Consider the following 21,906-nt stretch of genomic DNA (forward strand, 5'->3'; position numbering starts at 1 on the left):
GGCATTTAGAGTCTATTTGGATCAAATGTACTGAGAGCTTGAAAGTAGAACTTTGCTAATTTGCAGGTAATGTGAATTGATGTAGTAAGGCTTGAAGATAGTTCAGACGACGAGTCAACACGATAACAACGTAAGGGGAAAACTCGTCTGCGGAAAAAAACGCAAGAACTCGATAAAGCCTTTTTCCCAACTCTAGTCCTCTCCGTACGTGACCGAGGGAGCCAGCGGTGACTAGATATGTTATCAGGCGGGGGTTAGGTAATCGTGCTGGCTGTGTGTGACCTTTGTCTTCTCGTATTAATTATGTCTGACTGAAACACAATAAATTGCAGGACCTTGCAGCTACACTTGCTCTCTCGAAGGATCTGCAGAGAGCGACCTGGGCAATCATTGCGCAATTCACAGCAAAACAAAATGACTGAGTGTAACGCTGCAAGTTTTTCAGAAGCTACTCTTTGATCTAATCCATATTATTGTAGTTTATTAATATTATCGCTTAATGCCATATTTCAAGTATTGATACACAGTGCTTTGTCAAAGTTTACAACATCTATATTAACATCAACAAGTGTTCTCGCAGTAAATAGCTTTTTAATTGCAACTAAAGTGAACGAATTAGATACTAAACAGTCGCTTAGCGTCAGTAAAACGTCTTTCACACAACAATACCCAGCAAACTTGTCAGAAATGCTGATAAGAGGGCCGATCCTGAGCGCTTACACTGCATTAATCAAATAGCAGGTCTAATTAAAAGCGCTTTAAACAAAGCTTTTTTTCTAAATGTTGCTCAGGTATGGCAATAATTTTTGATCAGCCAAGCCTGGAAGACAAATAATTAGAACTGCCACAGCGGCCTGATGAGTGATGTCAGCATCTCCGAGTGACCTTCCCCTGCTAATTAATTTTCATTCCAGGGAAAAAAGACCCCGTTGTTGCACATTATTAATTGAGTTCATGAAAAGATGCACCTGATTAATTTTTGTTGATAATACTTGTCATTCTGGCCGCCGTTCGTAATCATTTTATGGGTTTTCATCTTAGTGTTTTTCAAAGTTGATCTAAGTCATCTTTACTGGAGATTAATTTGTCCAAAGTAGAGCTGCCCTGTCCCAAAAGACAGCAGGGCCTCAGTGCGTCTCACTTAGATGCCCAGCAAGCACATGCATTTGTTTATTTTTAATTCCCTATACTAAAAATCATTGTAAAAGTAAAAACAGCTAATCTTATTTTTCTGTATTTACTGTATTAAATACATCGTCTATGAAGACAGTTATTCACATTTACTGCCCTTAACAAAAACTGCATCTTAACCAGTCTGCACCTTTACAAATGGATGGCTGTCAGCTGAATATTTTATATTATCTACATTTTTTCCATTAAAGATTCTGGGTATTACAGTATTATAAGCCATAAAAATTAACCGGAAGACAACAGATATATTAACCTTTCTTCAAAGCTTCAGGAAAAGATGCACATTTTAACACCTTAACTTGCGAACACGTAAAGTGTGTTTAATGTGGTACTTACAGTGTTGCTTACTATAGGTGAAGTCTTAAAGTATGATTTTGTTTTATCTGATAGAAGTGCTGTATTTTGACATCTCAAAAAATCCTAAACCCTACAAAATCAAAGCATGCTCTCCCTTTTACACATAAATTTATATGTATATGCTGTAAGCTTTGCATTCGCTGTATTTTTACACTAATATATGTAGATTTTTTTTTACATATTCAGATAACAATCACAAGCATGTCCATCCTAGGAAACGGTAAAGACAAAAAGAAGAAAAACAGCAGGGAAAATGGAATGGCTGCATATAAATGAATGACTTTCCGTTAACACATGCAAAGATTGTCCATGATCCAATCTACATTTACATTCAGACCAAATCAGTAGCCACTATGATTAAAGAGCTGGAAGTCCTTAGGTTGTAAATCATTACGGTAGTAAGAACGTGACACGATAATTTGGTTTCTGTCATAATTACAATTCTATAGTAAATTTACCAATACCGTAATAATCTACCGTAGTTGTCCCTTTATCATGCAAGTGCAATGAAAAAACTACCATTAACTGCTCAACAATCATTTTGGCTGTTATCACCGTCTATAACTTTAATGTTCAGAAACCTTCCCTCAGCCCCAAATTCTGATGTTCTGAAGGAGCTGATAGTGTCACTGCTGGCAGTGGAAAAAGAAACATCCAATAAAGCATGATGAGTTACAAGGATGGATTAACAGAACTTTGACACAGTCTCAACAAAAGTGTTATATATTTTAGCAACTCTTAGAGTATATATAACAACTTTATTGTTAGAATGATGTTTCAGCTTTTTGCCCTTATCAAGGTCACTTTGACAGAAAAGTCAAACGAACGTATCTCATGATGGTCAAACCCAGCTCAAGTCAACTATCAGTGAGTGAACAATCCAATGCTTGGTAAACCCAGTGACAGAAAGAACCTACATCATGGGTGACCCTGCCTAAAACTTTAATCATTTTAGATTTATAATATCCAGTAGCTAGGATCAAGTTTGGCAGTCAGTGTTCCAAATCTTCAGATTAGTGAATGTGGTCATAAGCTTCACTTTTATCTAGTATACGTGCAACACGGTAGACAAAGGACGTTTTTTGTCTGCACTGTTTTCCAACAAGGAGTGGTCACTGCAAAACAGGGCTGGGTATTTCTAAAGCTCTCCTCAACCGTTATATGTGGTTGGGTTAAAGGCAACATCAGTGATTTCAGCTAATCACTTTTAATGGTTGAGTAAAATCCAGAGTAAATAAAGAGCACCCCACGCCAAATTTTCCAATTCTTTATGTTGGTTGGTCACATTAGTACCAGCAACTATATCAGATGCCAAAAACTGAGCAACTGGCACCGTAACGTTATTGAAACTGTAGTGCAAATATGCCTTAAATGAATGAACGTGGAACTCACTTGGTCCTTTCTATTGCGAAGTAACATGTTTTTGAAACTTGGAAGTGTGGTGGTAAAAAACCTTAAGTCATTTGTTTGTTGGTGCAGCAGGTGCTCATATTTGAATTAGCCTGTGCTGACGTATTAATAGTTAACCTGGCTACCTAGCAAGGATGTTTAATCCCTTACCAGTCGAAGGCTCATGCCATTTAATTAAACTTTTCCAAATGAACAGAATTTATTCAAGAAATCATATTTGACCATATAGAACATATAAACTGTATTTGCCACCAGAAAGGATTAAAAGACTAGTTTAAGTAACACCTAAATATTTGCATTTGTATTTGCATTATTGCTTTCAGTTTCCTGAGTTTTATACAATATACTATGAGAGGCAGCGCCTTCATCTCATCCTCCAATAGATGCTCCTACTTTACTTTTAAGTTGAGGTTTTTGATAAAGCATATGGGTAGGGCTGGATGAAGAGAACCCAAACCATCCCACAGGTATTCTGCTGAAGGTTTAGGCTGCCAGGGGGAGCTTGCATGATGTACTGAGCACTTCTCCTCGTCGCCCCACTTTTCACTACAGATTTGTTTGTTGCTACTGCTGCATGTCTTTAACTTGACTTATTTTCCCAAAATGTATGTTTTGTTCTGTCGAGGTTCAAGGTTTTTTCCTGTGTTCTCTTCCCCTCACCACCAAAAAGGCTGCCCACCCCGATCCTTGTTCTCTTTGTGCTTTCCTCCTGGTGACTACAGTGGAAATGATATTTAGATCAAGTCTAATAAGTAACAACTGAGCTCCAAACAGATCATTTACAACAGTAAAATAATCTTTATATAGTTATATTTAATGAGTAATAGTAATTTAAATAATCTGTGACCATTCTCCTGTAGTGAGTTGTTTTTTTTAACTTCAGTAACATCTACTGTAATAGATTACTTTGCAGCGTTTTAATATTTTAGTGATTTTTTTTGTGATTTTTTAAAATTATTTAAAATTTTAGTTATTAGAATTGTGTATTCAGTGGGTTTTCCCTGATCAATAAAATCATCATCTTTATAAGTTGTTGGTGCTAAGCTTCTACTGCACCACTGCAGTGTGTCCCCCTGGGCTACGTTTAGCTGTAGTACTGTGGTGCTAACATGAAAAGTAAAAAAGAGGGTCAAGCTGGCCAGTTAGCAGATGGGCTCATTTACTAATGATTCTATGCATGAGGAGAAATAAACGTAATTTGTCATGTTTCTACTTCCTTAAATAAAACGCTGAAATATGCATTGCAGGTTGTTTTTTTGTTTTTTTCTTCAATCTTCTTCTTCTTAATGGAAAAAACCTTTACAGCCACAAAAGCCTGCTATTGTTTGATAAGCTGAAAATGTAGAGTGGTGTCTGAAACTCCATTTAGATTTAATAATACCCAAACCATTCTTGTTAATGAAAAACTGTAATTTATCTGAAGAGGCTCCGAGTCATCTTTGAAATGCAAGATGTCACCGAGCTGAGAGAAATGCAGTTTTTAATGGATACATCGACGCTGCCGCAGTATTGTTCATGACAGTCGAAAATGATGTGAATACAGTTGCACGTCATTGTTGGGAAACTATTAATAGATTTGTAATTACGGTTGGTAAATTGTTGATTATTTTTTTCCTCTGTGGTATTTGATATGCTCAGCACAAAGAAGAGATGAATTAAGACTAATAAACAGGTCTCACGATTCTGTCTCTAATTGGAGGATCATTATATCTCTTCCAGAGAGATGCCCACAGCTAAAGCCTTTAACGGCACTATTTCAAACAGGACACAAAGGCCTTAATGAATACTCCTGTGACTTCACAGTGTCTTTCACAAAGGGACACACATACTGTATGCTGTTTTTATCTTATACAAAGTTTCCTGTAATTGTTGGATTGAGGTGCTAGATCAACCCCGCTTCCCTTGGAAATAACAATAATTACACTGAGGTCATATCTTAGGTTAAAGAGCTAATTGATCCTTTAAAAACATGCGAGAGACTTAAGATAGCAGTGGAATGACACTACATTTTCTTCTGTATGAAACCTGCACCTGCTCGCTCTGTGTGTCTAAATGTGATGGATTCTGGAAAAATATAACCGATATTGTTGTAGTGCAGAGTTAACTGTTTTACATTGTCCTAACATGCATACTTATGCATTACCATTACAATACAATAATGAAAATACATAGAGAAAATGTAATGCATGCTCAGGGAATGTGTTTAAATCTCTGGGTGCCATTTGCTCCCATCAGTGTAGCTGATAGAGTCATTAGAGAGCTGCTGCAGCTCGGCTCTGGGGTCTCTCTCCTGTAAATGGCTCTGTTGGATGGGTGAACAACCTTCACATGGTTCCGTGGCCTCAGAGCACTTCACTAAAGCTAATAGGTCATAGCTGTAGAGATGGGTGACAAAAGCATGAGAGTTAACAACGGATAATGTGAGAATGGATTGCATTTATCTGGCGCTTTTCTCTGTTTCACAATTCAGTGTTTTACATTGCATCGAGCGAGCTTTAAGTGTAAGTCACGTTGTTTTTCCTCTGACTGCAATGACAGCAAGGTTTGGGAGTTTTGACATTACACATATGACCTCCATGCTAATGGAGGAGCTTCTTCTTTATCTATTAGTGACTAACGTGATCACCCTTGGACGGCTGAAAAACCAAAAGTGCTGAAATCGTCTAAATGATGAGCTGAAGGATCTGTGGGTTTTTGCATATCACACCTCCTCTATGGCTTTAAGAAAAAGGGTGAAAGAGGTCAGCTCAATATGCATATAATTTGGGGTTACATTTGAAGTTTAGGTTTTAAGCTTCTTGATGAAAGACAGCTATGAATAAATGTAATCTTTTCTCTCACATTTGGTCATTTGCTGAGAGGTTGGAAAAAAGCCTTTGTGCGCTCTTTGGCTAATAATATTCCTTATTGCCATTCCTTTACATTCATTGTCCTGCTGAAAAACCCTGTTTAAATGAAAATAGTCAAACATGATTAAAATTACTGATCTACGTTATCCAACTAAATAAAAATCAATATTGTTACTGTCACATTTTATGCACTCGGTTTGTCACGGATGGATGAACAGAAAAGTTTAGGCCACACCGAGGAGGAACTTATTTGTTGAGCAAGGGAAAAAACAACAAGACGAGGGCAGACTGTCAAAGGATCGAAAGCCATTCATCTGCTCACCTGTTCAAGGTGTGCTTGGTTGATGTCCTCCTCTTTGGTGGGAAACATATGTCCACAGCAGCTGTGCCACCATGAATAGGCGGTGACTGTGTGCTAGCTAACTGCATTCCTGGGAATCAGGCCAAGTCTGAGTGGAGTAAGCTGTCCCATTTTTGATGCGAACATTCCACCTGATTTACACATCTCTTTTCCTACAAAACTAGCAACCATCTACACAAGCCAGGACAGCACCTGACCAAAAATAGTGAATTGTGTGACATTTCTTCGTGCAAATAGATATAACATTAAGAAATTATGAAAACACCTTCATCAATTTAACGAAACAAGCACACAAGCAGAAAGAGTAACACATTTTTTTAAAAATGGATCTACTACTACAACATCTAGTACTACAACTTTTACTAGACGGTAATGGAAACATTTACATGTGAAAGAAACCCCAGCTGGGATATGGTGTGTTTGGTGACTTAGAAGATGCGCTACCAATATAGGTAAACTTATTTCTGTTGTCACTAGCAGCAAATCCTAGTAACTGATTTCAATGTGTGTATTTAGCAAAGTTTTTGACTGTTTACTTGTGTTGTATTTGAAGGACATTGTCTTTGCATGCTTTTTAAGTTGCAGTACATTCTCAGATGAAAAGCTATTAGAAGTGCTTTGAACATCTGTGTTACTGAATCTTGGCAGTGAAACTGCAATGATACACAATACTGTTTTGATATAGATGGTAGGGGTGCAACAATACTCGTATCGATATTGAACCGTTCGATACAGTGCTTTCGGTTCGGTACGCATATGTATCGAACAATACATTTATTTATTTTATCAACTTTTCTTCTGACGATGCTGTCTGTGTTGAGCGCTCAGTGAATCTGAGTTTGACTACTCCGCCTAGGCTGCACTGTTGACTGCAGATCCACTGAGCGCAGCGCAAGCTAGCGAGACAGAAGCTAAGCTCGTTGCAACATGGCAACTGCCTCAACGCTACCCGAAATTGAACCTCCCCCACCCTCATTCAGATCTGGCGTTTGGAACTATCTTGGTTTTCTTGTGAAGCATGACCCTGATGGTCATGGACAAAAGTAAAACAGTATGTCGGATGTGCCACGCAATGCTCAATTGGTGGGAACTAGTGCGTTAGCGCAGTTAGCTTGATAACGTGTTGATGCCGTCCAGCCCCGCGCACAGGGCGATCTGCGGTAACTCGTTAACGGAGATTTGCCGCGTTATGGGGTTAATGTCATTTTAACGAGATTAACGCTGACAGCACTTGTGGGAACACAACGAATATGACTACACATTTACACCAACATCATCCTAGTGCAAAGACAAGTGGAAGCAGACAAAAACAACAAGCATGCATGCTACAAACTTTACCCGAGTCATTTAGACAGCCGTTAGCACATGATTCTCCTTATGGGGACCTGATATGTTTAATGTGCTGCTGAGAATATAGCCCAGAAGAAGCGTATAGTATAGCTTTTATTTTGGAAAGAGCCATTTCTCTGTAATAAACTCTCTTTTCCAAAGATGAGCGATTCCTCGATCAGATAGATTTTTTTTAATTATTATTATTTTGTTGTTTCAGCAACATTAAATTTTAAAACTGTACTTTTGAGTTAAAATATATATTTATAATTTTAATAAATGACAAATTAAAAAGGCATGAACATTTTTTGTATCAAAAAAATATCGAACCGTGACACCAAAATGTCGAACCGAACCGTGAATTTTGTGTATCGTTAGACCCCTAATAGATGGTGTAGGCTTACCTTGGTTCAGACCTTTGAATCTGTACATCGCGGTATTTGATGGACCTGTATTTTCTCAATTGAAAACTAAAAGGCTCAGTGAAGTCTGTGGCAGGACAACACTTATCAAATCAGAACTACTAGTGAATCTACCACCATCGTAATGCAGTTAAAGATTAAGCAGGCTCTATGCCATTAGCCATTTGTGAAGTCTCCATTTTAAGATTTGCGCAATTATTATGTCATCTTGTAAGTGCTATATTTGGATGATGAGGCAAAAGGCTAAGTTATCCACTAAAGCTAGCAAGTTTGATTAGCAAGGTGCTTTCATAGACTTTGTGGGGGGATTGCAAAAATACAAATACAGAATTCTAATAATGAACTCACCAAATCTTTTGCACAGATTTTTGGACAGGCTCTTTGTACAGTTAATCCATTTTAATTAGCCCGGTTGGCAAGCAATGCAACCTTGTCCCTAATAATATATAACTTTAAGCCTTAATAAAAACTAACATTAGTGAGTTGTGCAGTGGTCTGCATTGTCACCTCACACCAAGAAGATCCTGGGTTCGAATCCACCAGCCAACTGAGGATCTTCTTCATGAAGTTTGTGTGTGTGCAAGGGTTCCCTCTGTGTACTCCGGTTTCCTCCAACTGTCCAAATACAAGCAGTTAGTTGGGTTAGGTTAACTAAATTGGCCATAGGTCTCTGTGTTAGCCCTTCGATATACCGGTGAACTGTCAGGGGTGTACTCATGAGAGCTGACTCCAGCTCCTCCTTCCACTGAATTGGATAAGCTGTCATGGTCCTGGGTCGGTGACCCAGCGCTTTTAGTTATCATTTTCTAGTTTATGATGATGATTATTATTGTTTGAGTTCTGTGTGTTATATTTGGTCTGCCTTTGAGTCTGTGTCTCTGTCTATGGTGTCACCCCATCTGTTTGTGAATCTGTCTGTTTAGTTCAATGTCTTGTCTGGTTCCATGTGTCTGAGTTTCCTGTTTTATTGTGAAGGTCTGTGTCGTATGTGAGTGTGCTCAGTTTACGTTTCCCCTGTCTCGTCAGCTGTGATTTCTCCCAGGTGTGTTCCCCTCCTGTCTCTCATCCCTTGATTACTGCCATCTGTGTATTTAAGCCCTGTGTTTCTCTGTGTCAGTGTCGTGTCGTACCCTCAACTAGCTGTGTGTTCTGCTTCTATGTTCCTAGTGTTTGGTCTCCTGCTCCAGTTTAGTGTTTCTTTCCAGTGTTTCAGTCCTTGGTTCCTCTCTTCTGACTTTTGGTTTTCTTTTGGTGAGTTTAGTTTGTACGAGGTTTTTCCCAGCAATAAAGCTGCGCCTTAAGTTTCACTTCCGTGTCTGAGTTCTGCATTTTGGGTCCACCACTCCTGCTTGCCTGCCACACAGCGATTCAGAACAGAACGACACGACCAGTATGGATCCAGCAGACTCACTGAGGAAGCGCAGCGCAGCCTTTGACGGGACCCGGCTAGCGCTTGGAGGGCCTCCGTGCTGCCGTTCCTCACTAGCTGCTTACCCTTCGGTCCACTCACCTGCTTCTTCCCCCCGGATGCCCCGGTCTCACAGAAAACGCTCCCGCCGGTCCCGGGAGGATTACTATGAGACCGCGAGCAACCAGCTTACACCAGCTCAAGCTTTCTACAAGATGTTAGGGATCATTATAGTGCCACCCGACTCACCCAGCATTTCCACATCACAGCAGGAGCAGCCACAGCCGAGTCATTCCTTGTCACATTCTGCCAGCGCTGCTCCCTCTTCTACTTGGAAGCGGCGAACGTGCCGCCAGCACTCACGGCTCCGGCAGGAGCCTGGGACTCTTCTCGACCAACCGCCTAGGGTGAGTGACAAAGTCCCCCTTCATTCGCCTTCTGTGTCGAGGGATAAACGTACCGTTTCCCCCAAGGCCGCTAACGTCAGCTTCATGAACTCTAGAACTTCTGTTCCTCCTGTTCCAGAAAATGACAGAATTCATTTTGAGAGCGATCGTTTCCACTTTGGTTCAAAAGACTGTGCTTCTGATGCTCCTTTGGACCCAGGAGTTAAGACTGTTTCATCTGGAACTGTTTATTCTGGGGCTATGTCAGCTCAGTTAGCCGCCCGGCCCGAAGCTCGGCTAGCCGCCCGGCCCGAAGCTCGGCTAGCCGCCCGGCCCGAAGCTCAGTCGCCACCTCCACCACATTCAGCCTCGCTTCCCATAGCACAGTCACATCCACAGCCTGACTTACTACAAACCTTATTTCAATCCTTAGCCCAGTCAATAGCTCAGTTGGTAGAGGAATCATCAGCCTTATCGTCAGCTCGGTTTCCAACTTCACAACCATCATTTTCCCGACCTTTTCTTCAGTTGCCCTCAGCTCAGCCACCTATACAGCCATCATCTTCACCTACACCTCCGGTACAGCAAGCTATGTCTATCCAACCCTTACAGAACTGTTCCACAACCTCGAATCCTAATCAGAGAGACAAACCAAACAATATTGTTATCAGTCCTCAAAAGCTGGCCAGTTCTGAGACTGAGATTCACTCCAGGGCCTCCCCAGAGGCTGGGTTTCAGCCCCCAGCAGACTCTGGACCCCTGGCGGTTAAGAAGCCAGCTGAGGACCGCACCCGGCCGTTGCTGCCTGAGCAGACTCAATGCTCTGTGCAGCTGCAGTCTGCCATGTGTTTGCCAGAGGCCCGTGTGCCTGGTTCTGTTCTGTCCCTGCCGGAGGCCCGTGTGCCTGGTTCTGTTTTGTCCCTGCCAGGGGCCCGTGTGCCTGCTGGTTCCGATCTGTGCCTGCCAGAGGCCCGTGTGCCTGGTTCCGATCTGTCCCTGCCAGAGGCCCGTGTGCCTGCTGGTTCCGATCTGTGCCTGCCAGAGGCCCGTGTGCCTGGTTCTGTTCTGTCCCTGCCAGGGGCCCGTGTGCCTGCTGGTTCCGATCTGTGCCTTCCAGGGGCCCCTGTGCCCACTGGTCCTGAGACTGTTTTCGCTGGAGGGCCCGAGGAGCCCGTCCAGCCTCCTGCTTTGCCAGCTGGGGGGCCCGAGGAGCCCGTCCAGCGACCTTCTTCGTCAGCTGGGGGGCCCGAGGAGCCCGTCCAGCCACCAGCTGCTCCACCAGCAGCCTCATCCACACCCGCAGCAGCAGCCGCATCCACAGTTTCATCCACACTGCCTGCTGCAGCGCCTCCGTCTCCGGCTTCCACGCCGCCGCCAGCTGCAGCCTCTGTGTCTCCACCCACGCCAGCTGCAGCCTCTGTGTCTCCACCCACGCCAGCTGCAGCCTCTGTGTCTCCACCCACGCCAGCTGCAGCCTCTGTGTCTCCACCCACGCCAGCGGCAGCCTCTGTGTCTCCACCCACGCCGTCGCCGGGTCCAGCTTTAGGTCCACCCACGCCGTCGCCTGGTCCAGCTTCAGCATCCTCTTCAGCATCTCCTGGTCCAGCCCCCGCATCAGCTCCAGCATCGCCTGCAGTGGCCTCCTCTTCAGCGTCACCAGTTTCGTTTGGCCCAGCCTCGGCCTCGGCCTCTGCCTCGTCTGGTCCACCCTCCGCCTCGCCTGGTGCCGCAGGGATCACGCCACCTTCAGGTCCCAAACTACCGCCTCAACATCATCGAGCGTTTGTCAGGCCTCTTGTTGGGCATCGTCACCACCGTGGCCGCCCTCCGGACTTCTGTTGCCACCCCCGCCTTCTGCGTGGACAACCTCCTACACGCCGCCACTGCCTTCCGTGTGGTCAGCCCCCGGACCTGCACCCGCGCCGCCGTTGCCGTCCGCACGGTCGGCCCCCGGAACTGCACCCGCGCCGCCGTTGCCGTCCGCACGGTCGGCCCCCGGAACTGCACCCGCGCCGCCGTTGCCGTCCGCACGGTCGGCCCCCGGAACTGCACCCGCGCCGCCGTTGCCGTCCGCACGGTCGGCCCCCGGAACTGTTTCCACGCCACTGCCTACTGCGTGGCCGGCCTCCGGACCTGCCCCACTGCCGCTGCCATTCGCATGGTCGGCCTCCGGAACTGAACTGTTTTGGCCTCCTGTGCTGTTGGCCCCCTGAACTTGGCCATCTGGGCCTTTTTGGACTCTGTCCCTCCGTCCTGGGCCCCCTCCGCCTGCCCTGGTCGGGTGCTTTTCTTTTTTGGTTTTGGTCCGTTTTTGTGTTTCTGCTGGGCTGTCTGGAGCCAGCCCTTGAGGGGGGGGTACTGTCATGGTCCTGGGTCGGTGACCCAGCGCTTTTAGTTATCATTTTCTAGTTTATGATGATGATTATTATTGTTTGAGTTCTGTGTGTTATATTTGGTCTGCCTTTGAGTCTGTGTCTCTGTCTATGGTGTCACCCCATCTGTTTGTGAATCTGTCTGTTTAGTTCAATATCTTGTCTGGTTCCATGTGTCTGAGTTTCCTGTTTTATTGTGAAGGTCTGTGTCGTATGTGAGTGTGCTCAGTTTACGTTTCCCCTGTCTCGTCAGCTGTGATTTCTCCCAGGTGTGTTCCCCTCCTGTCTCTCATCCCTTGATTACTGCCATCTGTGTATTTAAGCCCTGTGTTTCTCTGTGTCAGTGTCGTGTCGTACCCTCAACTAGCTGTGTGTTCTGCTTCTATGTTCCTAGTGTTTGGTCTCCTGCTCCAGTTTAGTGTTTCTTTCCAGTGTTTCAGTCCTTGGTTCCTCTCTTCTGACTTTTGGTTTTCTTTTGGTGAGTTTAGTTTGTACGAGGTTTTTCCCAGCAATAAAGCTGCGCCTTAAGTTTCACTTCCGTGTCTGAGTTCTGCATTTTGGGTCCACCACTCCTGCTTGCCTGCCACACAGCGATTCATGACATAAGCAGAAGAAAACATTTGGATGAAGTTATAAAAAAGTCAGTTGTAATTTTTTCTACAGAAACCGTAGCCAGCTTTTCTTCCATGGTGTAAACATCTTTAGAAACAACAACGTACATGTAACATATACACATAGTCAACAACATACTCACAAAGTATACGTTAATGTCAACAACACACATGTAATGTACACCTAAATTCAACAATGTATGTTTATAGTGTTGATCATTATAGTAAGATACATTAATGAAAAAAGAATAGCTAAAATACATACCTCCTGCTCAACAGTTATTAACATTTAGCTCTGCACAACATGCAACATCACCATGCTAAATGCTAACGAATAAATTCATCTTAAATGTTAATTAATGGTTAGCACCATCTTTGTTTCTCATATTAGCATGCTCGCATTTCCTAATTTGCAACATGTATGGTACAGATTTAAAAATGAAAATATATGTTTGATAGTAGTTGAGCATAAATTAAATAGCTGGACAACTTTAAATTGTTAATGCTTTTAGATAATCCTCTGGGGCACTCCAGCGTGTATTCCATATAATAACCGCCCACGCTTAAACAGCTGAATAACAACAGATTTCCATGAAACACATGAAATTGTATTCAAGAAATTAAACAATAAATATGACCCTCAAGTTGGTGTTAACGAAATGTCTCTGGGTGTCGAATAGTTTCTCAGTGAATGTAATCACTATTTTTAAATATGACACTCACTCTACTTACAATAAACTGAAGCACCTGTAATAATTATTTGGAAACTTGCACAAGTAAACAGAGCCTGTGAGGGCAATTTAAATGTAAACATTAAAAGGCTGTTGCTAAATGGAAATGTCGTTTCTGTTTGCCCTGATGTCTGATCAAAAACAAACAATAGACATCTGCAATATTTCGCTGTCCTATCACCAACCTCCATCCTATGAGGAAAAAGGTCAACAGAAGAGCTCCAAATGGGATGGTGATCCCAAAATAACAATCCCAACAAACGCCCCCCCTCCTCTCTTAAACACAATCACACAATCAAAGCCCTACTGCCTTTCCTTCATTGTTTAATTTCTGCTGGCTATCTTAGATATCTCTGCGGCTGTTCTTATCTTTGACCTTCAGCTTGTTGCTTTGTCGTCACCCCCTTACATGCGCACCCTCCACCCACCTACCTGCTCCCACCCCCACGCCAGTGTGCTGCGACCTTCAGAGGGGTGTCATTACTCCCTGACCCATTTGACGATTCCCTCATGTGGAATGTGCATATGCCGAATCGCTGTGGATCTGCACAGTATGGGGTGAGGTGAAGTACTTACAGAAATATGACTTGACACGCTTTATCAAATGGGGAAAGATGAAGACGAAACAGCTGCTGGTGCTGTCGTAAGCAATCTGGCCGTGATTGAATAAAAGTGTCAGGAAAAGGGCTGCTTGATGGTCTTTTGTTCTCCCCCATCCAGCTTGATGTTAGTTTGAGCTGTCAGGAGGGAATCACAGCTGGGTGATTTATCAATACTTGGAGTGACCTTGTAGCCACACTGCTATGTGTGTGTGGGTGTTTGTGCAAAGGCTTGTATCTGTGTGTGGCTCTCCCAGATTAAAAAAGACACAAAGTGGAATATTTTCAAAATAGTTGGCACACATAGACAAAGACTTGGCTTGACTTGGAACAAAATTCTCTCTTCTCTTAAACATAGTAAGTGGATTGTTCTGCCAACACGATAAGGGTATTTTTCTCGACATCAGAGCACTCAAAGCAGCACCGGGAAATGTTTAGGAGAAGTGTGTCTCTTTTAACTAACTTTCACAATTTTTTTTTTCTAAAATCGCTTTACTATTTTTCCCCCTGACCTGTCCACACGAGCTCTTCTCCTCACTACTTTCTTTGAGATGTACTTGGACAGCCTGTTTTCACAGCAGCCACTGACTGTCTCTGTTGTGATTAAGCAGATGTTTTATTGCAGACTGGAACAGTCATTACTGCCATAAACCCATCTGTGGAATTGCTTTTTATGCAAATTTGCAAAGCATCTGCATAAATAAAGTTCTAATTAATACCTTTCTGCAAACCTCTGCGCTCTTTGATTCCTAAGTGTTCTTAATTGTGTACAAGCAGGTAGAAAGTACAAATCAATGCTCACAACATGAGAAGATTTTGTTCTTCATTTACATTATGTGTGTGTGTGTGGGTGGGAGGGTGTGTGTGTGTGTGTGTGTGTGTGTGTGTGTGTGTGGGTGGGAGGGTGGGTGGGTGGGTGGGGGTGATTATTTAATTTATTTATTTAGGTAATTCAGATGATAGAGGTAAGAGCAAATAACTAATGACTGTCGCTATAATTGGCAATAGTTTGCAGACTTATAGATTTTTGAAAACACGCTGCTCAGCTGTTAGTTAAACATAAAGCGTGCATTCATACACAATTATATTTTTGATAACCCAACATAGTTAATTATTGACAAATTGTTAATTAAGAGCGAGCTGTAAGCAATTTCAATCAGGGAAAACATTTATGTAAAGTTGCATTGAGTAGCGTTTTTAGCTCCTGTTGTAGGTTACAAGGGAAATAAAACAAAATCTGCTGCTACCGGTTGATTGGGAACTACTGAAGAGTAAAGTTTCCCTGAGAACATTAAGGCTGCTTTATAGATCCCTTTGTTGTGAGGGTGCCAATGGAAGCTCATTAATTTCCCCAGGTTTTTAATGGGGAGTGTTGAACATGTGGCAAGAGTTGTCTTGGTGGGACTCTTATGGCTTGCACTTATGCTGCTGGAAGGAAGCTATTTGTTAATTGTAACAGTGTCCTTTGCTAAGTAATCGAGCCCATTTTATTGTACAACCCAATTTACTTAAGCTGTGTTGACAATTTGTCATTCAATTCATATCAGTCACTTCTCTTCTTTCATGCCCTGTTTTGCAACTTATTAGCCGTGATTTTATTTGCACCTGCAAACATTACCCTCTCCTTGTCATCTCATCTCTGTCCAGTACATATCACCTTTAAAACTAACCTTGTGCAACTCCACCTTGGGTTTGGGTATGGACGTTCTATAATAATACAGCATAATAAAGCACAGTAAAAGGTACAAAGGCATTTAGATTAAACCCCCCCAGTATCTCTGAAATCACAAGACGAAAGGAAGTGTTGTGGATGAAGAAGGACTTTGTTTAATGATTAAAGGCGGCATCTGAGGCATGAGCGAGAAGGAGGAGGAGCTGTCAGCGAGGTCAGGAGACAAATGACAAATGGTTTTGAAAAAAAAAACATGTTGGGATAGAGGCAAGATCCTCAGCTTCAACTTTAACTTTTATTTTGAAGTGTTTAAAGAACAGCACTGTTTTAAAGCAAAAGGACTTTCCCACTTGCACGTTAAAGTGTGTAAAGTAAAGCCTGTGTGCTAACCTTCAGCCAAATGCATCAAAACTCACTGTATGACATTTCATCATTCAGCCACTGACAATCCTAAACACATGGCCAAAGCAACCAAAGTGCCCCACACAGACAATTTATTGATGAGAATAAATGCTGTGTAACCGTCTAACTATGCTGTGATCCATGTTTGATATTTACTAATGCTAGCACAAACAGTACTAAACATTTGAAATGGGGTATAAATACCAAATTAGAGACTATAGAAGTTGAAGCTTTTGTACAGAAGTCGGTATCATTTACGTAATTAACATGCAGCCTGGGAGCCAGATCAACACGGCCCACTGGGTGGCTTGGCAAAGTTCGAAAATTTGGAACAAAATGCTTCACATCTGTAGTTTTTTCAATAAAATATGTCAGCCCGGTGACGCCTTTATACACAAGAGTGAAAATGTATTGTCAAAAGGGAAATTAAATGTCATCATCGTGACAGCTGGCTTCAAAGTCATAAAGAGTAACATGCTATTGTTGTTTAGGTCCAAGAACTCTGGAGGTGTTGTACTTTTGCAGAGCCGTTGTAAATTATAATCCACATACCATAAGAGACACAGCACCGAAGCACCTCAGTGTGTTCTTCAGTCTGTTTTGTGCAATTAATAAATGTGAACACTTTTAAAATGTGCTTGTTCTTCTTTAAACTTAGATTTAAGTTTAAAATAAGTCCGTGACACACACAAACACAAAAGTGATAGAGGGAAAGCTTTCTTCGACAATGCAGTGCCAGTTTCTTGCACAGCAAAAAATACAAACATACGCGCTGCTACTCTGTTTCTCTCATCAGCTAGTGAGATCTAGCAACTTTTAGCATAATGAATTTAGCAGGGATGCCTTCTCTACACAGCCCATCAGTCCTACCATCTAGGAGATTAAATTATGTCTGTAAGCATTAAAGCTTTGATGCTGTATTTGGGCCGCATGCATGCATCCATTTGCAAAATTCTATATAACAAAATTAAAAACATGGACACCTATGGAAAATGGCTTGGCACTAGCACTTAAACCCAACCACTCCAAACAGTCTGCTGACTAATGCATTTCTAATCATTTCTGTGATCAATGTTAGCTACTGTGCAATAAGATTAATCAGCCATATGCAAAGCTAGGATCACCTTGAACAAGGCACGACGAAAGAGAGGAGAAAAAAAGGAGATAAAAGGGCTGAAAGAAAGTGTCCTGCTGTTATGTATGATAAGCACACCGTACAGAAATAAAGCGCACCTGCATTATTCACGTTTTCCATGGCGTTGGTTGTGTGTGTGTGTGTGTGTGTGTCAGTGTGTGTTTCATCGGCATTACACCATTGTGCTTCCCTCAGCTGTGCTTTGGCATCTGTGCATGGCCATCTCATTGCTGAATAGCTGCCTGATTATTCCAAATCTAAGGGAATATTCAAACAAGGCCGATAATGCATTCTTCCATATGATTCTCCAGAGCTGGGACAGCTGTTCAGCAGCTTTCAGTGCCATGTTCAGAAAGGGACAGATTTCTCTGCTCAATTAATAGGCCCCCATTAAAAATCCAGGAAGAAGTTTGACAAATGAAGCAGAGACTGAGTTTGTCTTAGAAAGATAGCTACAAAATAACTATCTCGCATAACTGATAAATAGCACACACTTTGAGCGAAATGATTGGGAAATTAATGTTTAACTTACAAATCAATGGCTGCGCTGAATCACTGTGGCCAGACGAGGCTGACGGATTGAAATTTGCCTGTGGAAGCACACAAAGCCTGCACTATACGGAGAGGAGTGTCGTTTACATTTCTAGACAATAACTGTCAGTAACTTTGTCACTGTGCAGTCATCGAAATTAAACAGATTACAACCAGGTCAATTTCACGAAGCGGTCGTGATAAAAAGCAACATGATAAAACTTTAATGACAAGAAGTGGTCGGCTGTACCCAGACAGGAGGAATTACTGGAGATCACTGTCTCTTTGTTCACTTCACTTTAGCCACACGGTGATATGAGAACACAGAGCGCTGCTGCTGCTGCTGTGCCGCCGCCACTGCCTCGTAACGTTTCAACTGGCAGATGAATTCTTTCAGTCTGGCTTCGCCCTCTCCCTTTCTCCCTCACTCTCCCAAGAACAACGAGGAGGTTGTCTGTCCAAGGGCACACCTGTAAGGTGCAGACCCTCGACAGGCTTACCTCAGTGGCCTCTCCTGCTGTACTCAAAAGGCAATTATTCCTCTCAGAAGATAGAGCACTGTCAACTTCAAACAGAGGACATTCTTTAGGCAGATTAGGCGAAAATTATGTTTTATTATTTGGGCCCTGAAGAATGAATTGGACTCTATTTGGCCGTCTTTGTGGTGAAATCTAAGACAGTTTAAATGGCAGAGGTATGTTTGGAGTCAAGGTAATACTCTGGTGTCTTTATGAAAGGGCAACAGAGAGGATCAGATTAGAAACTGAACAGCGAGAGTCTTTCAGTGCGGCTGTGCTATCATCTCTGTCTTCTTGTCCGTGCCTGTAGAGAGGTTAAATTAAATGGCTGTAATAAATGTTTTGGTCTTGCTGATGTGGTATGGCTGGCTATCAAACAGAAACACTGTGGAGAAATGGCATGGTGGAAGATCAGAGAGAGGAACAAATGGAGGGTGGGAGAACTATGTCAGCACATTACCAACATTAGAAACGGACTTGTTTTCACTTAAACCTCAATTATAATGGTGGCTCCAGAAACAATTATATTGATGAATGCTTTCTTAGTTACTGTAATTAAATTATTCCATTTAATTAACGAATTTTATTGAATTTCTCCCTAGAGGACGGCATTAGCCTCATCTGCTGTTTTACAAACAGGAGTACTCTAATGTTGTGTGCTATGGAAATGATTACTAATGCCTAATGAAACTGTGTCAGATCAGATAAATGCTGTGCACAGTCAACAAGCCAAGCTTGTAACACAGCCAAACTTGAGACAAAACAATAAAGCCAAAGAAAAAATTATTGATTGTATTTTTTCAAGGGCAGGCTTTGTAAAGCTGACATCAAATGAATTATAATGCAGAGTGCCTGCTTCATGTTTTAAAGACTATATAGAAAGTCAAAGAGAATTTGCATTAAGCAGGTTTTAAAAACATAATTGTCCTTGCACCAGTTCAGTCAAGTCAAGCTTTTAATTTACAATGAAAATAACCAGTGATTTAAAATTAACTTTACGTGTCTAGTTAAAAAACCACCCAGATTTAAAAAAGAAAGAAAGAAAAGGTCTTGCTTTAAAAAATTAGTAGCACTAAATTAAAGTGTGGATTTACTGCATAAAATGTCAACCCACTGCCCATTACACTCGTGTGTGTGTGTGTGTGTGTGTGTGTGGGGTGGGGGGGGGATTATACACTATATAAAACTACGTAGAAAGCACACAAACTCTGATGGTTCTGCAGTACAAAGCTACACTATGTAAATGCACAAATGAGGAAAAAAGATATCCAACTGCAGCTGACCATTGCCCTCTGGTGGGTGTGAAAAGCACCTGCTTGAAGATGACTAAATATAGAGGGTAACTTAGATTTGTTTGTATTTCTTGTGTTGCAAATTTCACAAGAGCTCAGATTATTCAAGACAAGAAACAAGCACAAATAAACACAATTTATACCAGTTACACAAAAACAAACCAGCTAATTTATTTCTTATTAAGCTGTTTCGTTTCAAAGGAATAAAAAGAAAGAAAGCACGAAAACGTTAATCCAACAGTAGTAATGTGATGCATGTGTTTATTGTCCGATCCCATTTTGGCTTGGCCATATTAGTCCATGTGAAAGGAGACAGGAGTTGTGATGCTGTAAGCACATACCGTGCATTCTCTGTCCTCCGCTGTGCAGTTGTTGGGCATATTGTGAGGTTTTAATACGAGGGATATGGCGGAGGGCTCGGCTCACATTCACTGTACAGGAAGAGCCAAGAATGACAGTTGCTCCTCTTGCAGCTGAGACATCCATGGATTTATATTGCACTTTTAAAGGTCAGCACATGACAGGCAATCAGTCAGCTCCCAATTGGATGATCAGCAGTCATTTGAATATGTTTCTAAAAAAACTTTTCTCATTATTAAAAAATCTGAAATTGCAAGCATTTTCTTGGGGGTGACTCATCCTGATGTAGGTAAGAGTTTAAAAGCCACCCTTAATATTATGATCACACCATCTTATAAAATATACATAGAAAAAAATCTTTGATAATGGTTATCTTAAAATGCAAAAGGTAAGATGATTTCTTAAAAGAAAAAAAAAAGACTTTGCTGTAAGTTAAGAGAAAGCCATAAGATGAAAAAGCAGAGGCAATTTAGAAAACCATAAAGATTTTAAAAGAAATCTCTAATAATTGTGAAATAAAGTGCAAGAGTCAATATGACTTTTGTGTAATATTAAATAAAATTGCTGCATACATTAGAAACATGTTTTCCTCGTATATTTTGGCTTTCAAATATGACCATATGTAACCCGAGCGATTCTCATATTTAAAGCATGTTCAGTCAAGCCTGCAATGGGTGTAGTTACAACATTTTAATAAGAGGACTCAAACTGCCTGAAGGTGAAAGTGGATGGGAGTGGCAATAAATGTCACATTAAAAGAAATCCTAACACACACTGAGGTTTCATATATATATATGTGTGTGTGTGTGTGTGTGTGTGTGTGTGTGTGTGTGTGTGTGTGTGTACATATATATATATATGTGTTTGTGCCAAATTGTGGCACACCCTTATTTCCAGTTCAAGCATGCTCCCGTGGAACCATCATAGGTAGCATAATATACACAGTGTATTATGACGGGTGTGTGTGGGGTGGTCGACAAGTCAATTCTGTTTTGTTAAGCTGAGTTATAAAGCTGCTGTCACTGATCTCGAGTGGGCTGAAGGCTGTAATCTCCTTTATTTCTGGGCCAAATCCAAGAAAATACAGTAAAGAACAAAAGCAAGTTCCTCCAGGGTCACATTTCCAAGTCTTTAGAGTGCAAAATGAATACAGGACTGGAAGTTTAGCAGGGATTGCCGCAGGACGAAGTTCAAACACCTGCAGGTTAAAGTACAGTACAGTTAATCGGTGCTAAAACGCACAATGGCGTACGCTGCATTTGATTGAAATGCTGAGCTATTTTGATGGAAACATGCGTAGCCTGTATATGCGCGCAGGCTTCGTCGCTGGCTCAGGAATGTTGGCATCAAGTATGCAGTCCTGACAGACAGCTGCACTGCAGTGGCGTTTTTAACATGCCACACCAGGACACAAGCCTGCAGGATCCTCTGTCTCTGAACAAAATCAGAGAGTGCGTGAAGAAATTAGAGCGAAACTACTGGCGAAGCGAGACGCAGAGAACTCACCAGTTTGACTCTATCTGTGGGGATGTTAGAGTTAAAAAGATTGCTGAATTTCCTTTGAAATTTGAGAGAGAAAAGAAAACCATGTGTATAATAAAATATTTCCCCTCAGAAGTCTGTGTCCAGTTTGAAAAACTTGCAGCTTTTATAAAAGCGTAAGAAGCAAAGCATTCTTTTTAAGTATGACCCTGCGGGGTTCTGCACCGACTCCATCAACGAGTCACTGACTCACTTTACTCTAATGTCTGCGAACTGCGCCTGTAAACCGCTCCTTCATGCTCACAAACACTTGACACCTTATTCTCTCGCAAGTGACTCTTTAATCACTAATCCCCAAGAGTTTTGGCGTTATTTCCACCCTCTGCCATTTCACCCCATCACACAACCACAGTATTCATTACACTAGGTGTATCGCGATCGGCTGGTTGCCCTGTTTATTTTGTACATGTTCAGCCCCGCCCTGCAGA

General features: G+C 42.1%; 1 protein-coding gene across 1 annotated transcript; it reads right to left on the reverse strand.

The window, feature by feature from the left end:
- Positions 1-10,252: 10,252 nt before the first annotated feature.
- On the reverse strand, positions 10,253-11,936 carry LOC147311273 (uncharacterized). Its single transcript, XM_086265635.1, has 3 exons — positions 11,847-11,936; positions 10,674-11,433; positions 10,253-10,347 (listed from the first exon to the last, which is right to left on the reverse strand). The coding sequence occupies exons 1-3, from the start codon at positions 11,934-11,936 to the stop codon at positions 10,253-10,255; spliced, it is 945 nt and encodes a 314-aa protein (XP_086121761.1).
- Positions 11,937-21,906: the final 9,970 nt, after the last annotated feature.

This window comes from Aulonocara sp. 'chitande type north' Nkhata Bay, linkage group LG16 (genome assembly GCF_057382095.1).
Source record: "Aulonocara sp. 'chitande type north' Nkhata Bay isolate Kocher_YH1m ecotype deep benthic linkage group LG16, A_spYH_male_GT1.1, whole genome shotgun sequence".
Taxonomy (NCBI): Eukaryota; Metazoa; Chordata; class Actinopteri; order Cichliformes; family Cichlidae; genus Aulonocara; species Aulonocara sp. 'chitande type north' Nkhata Bay.

What these genes read in the sequence shown, in the direction of transcription:
- LOC147311273 (XM_086265635.1), bottom strand. Translation starts at nt 11,936, where the DNA reads ATGGCCAAGTTCAGGGGGCCAACAGCACAGGAGGCCAAAACAGTTCAG. An exon ending in TGGCAGCGGCAGTGGGGCAG is followed by an intron (nt 11,434 to 11,846) that starts GTCCGGAGGCCG and finishes CTGCGGCACCAG; the next exon opens with GCGAGGCGGAGGGTGGACCA. An exon ending in GGCACACGGGCCTCTGGCAG is followed by an intron (nt 10,348 to 10,673) that starts GCACAGATCGGA and finishes CTCTCTGATTAG; the next exon opens with GATTCGAGGTTGTGGAACAG.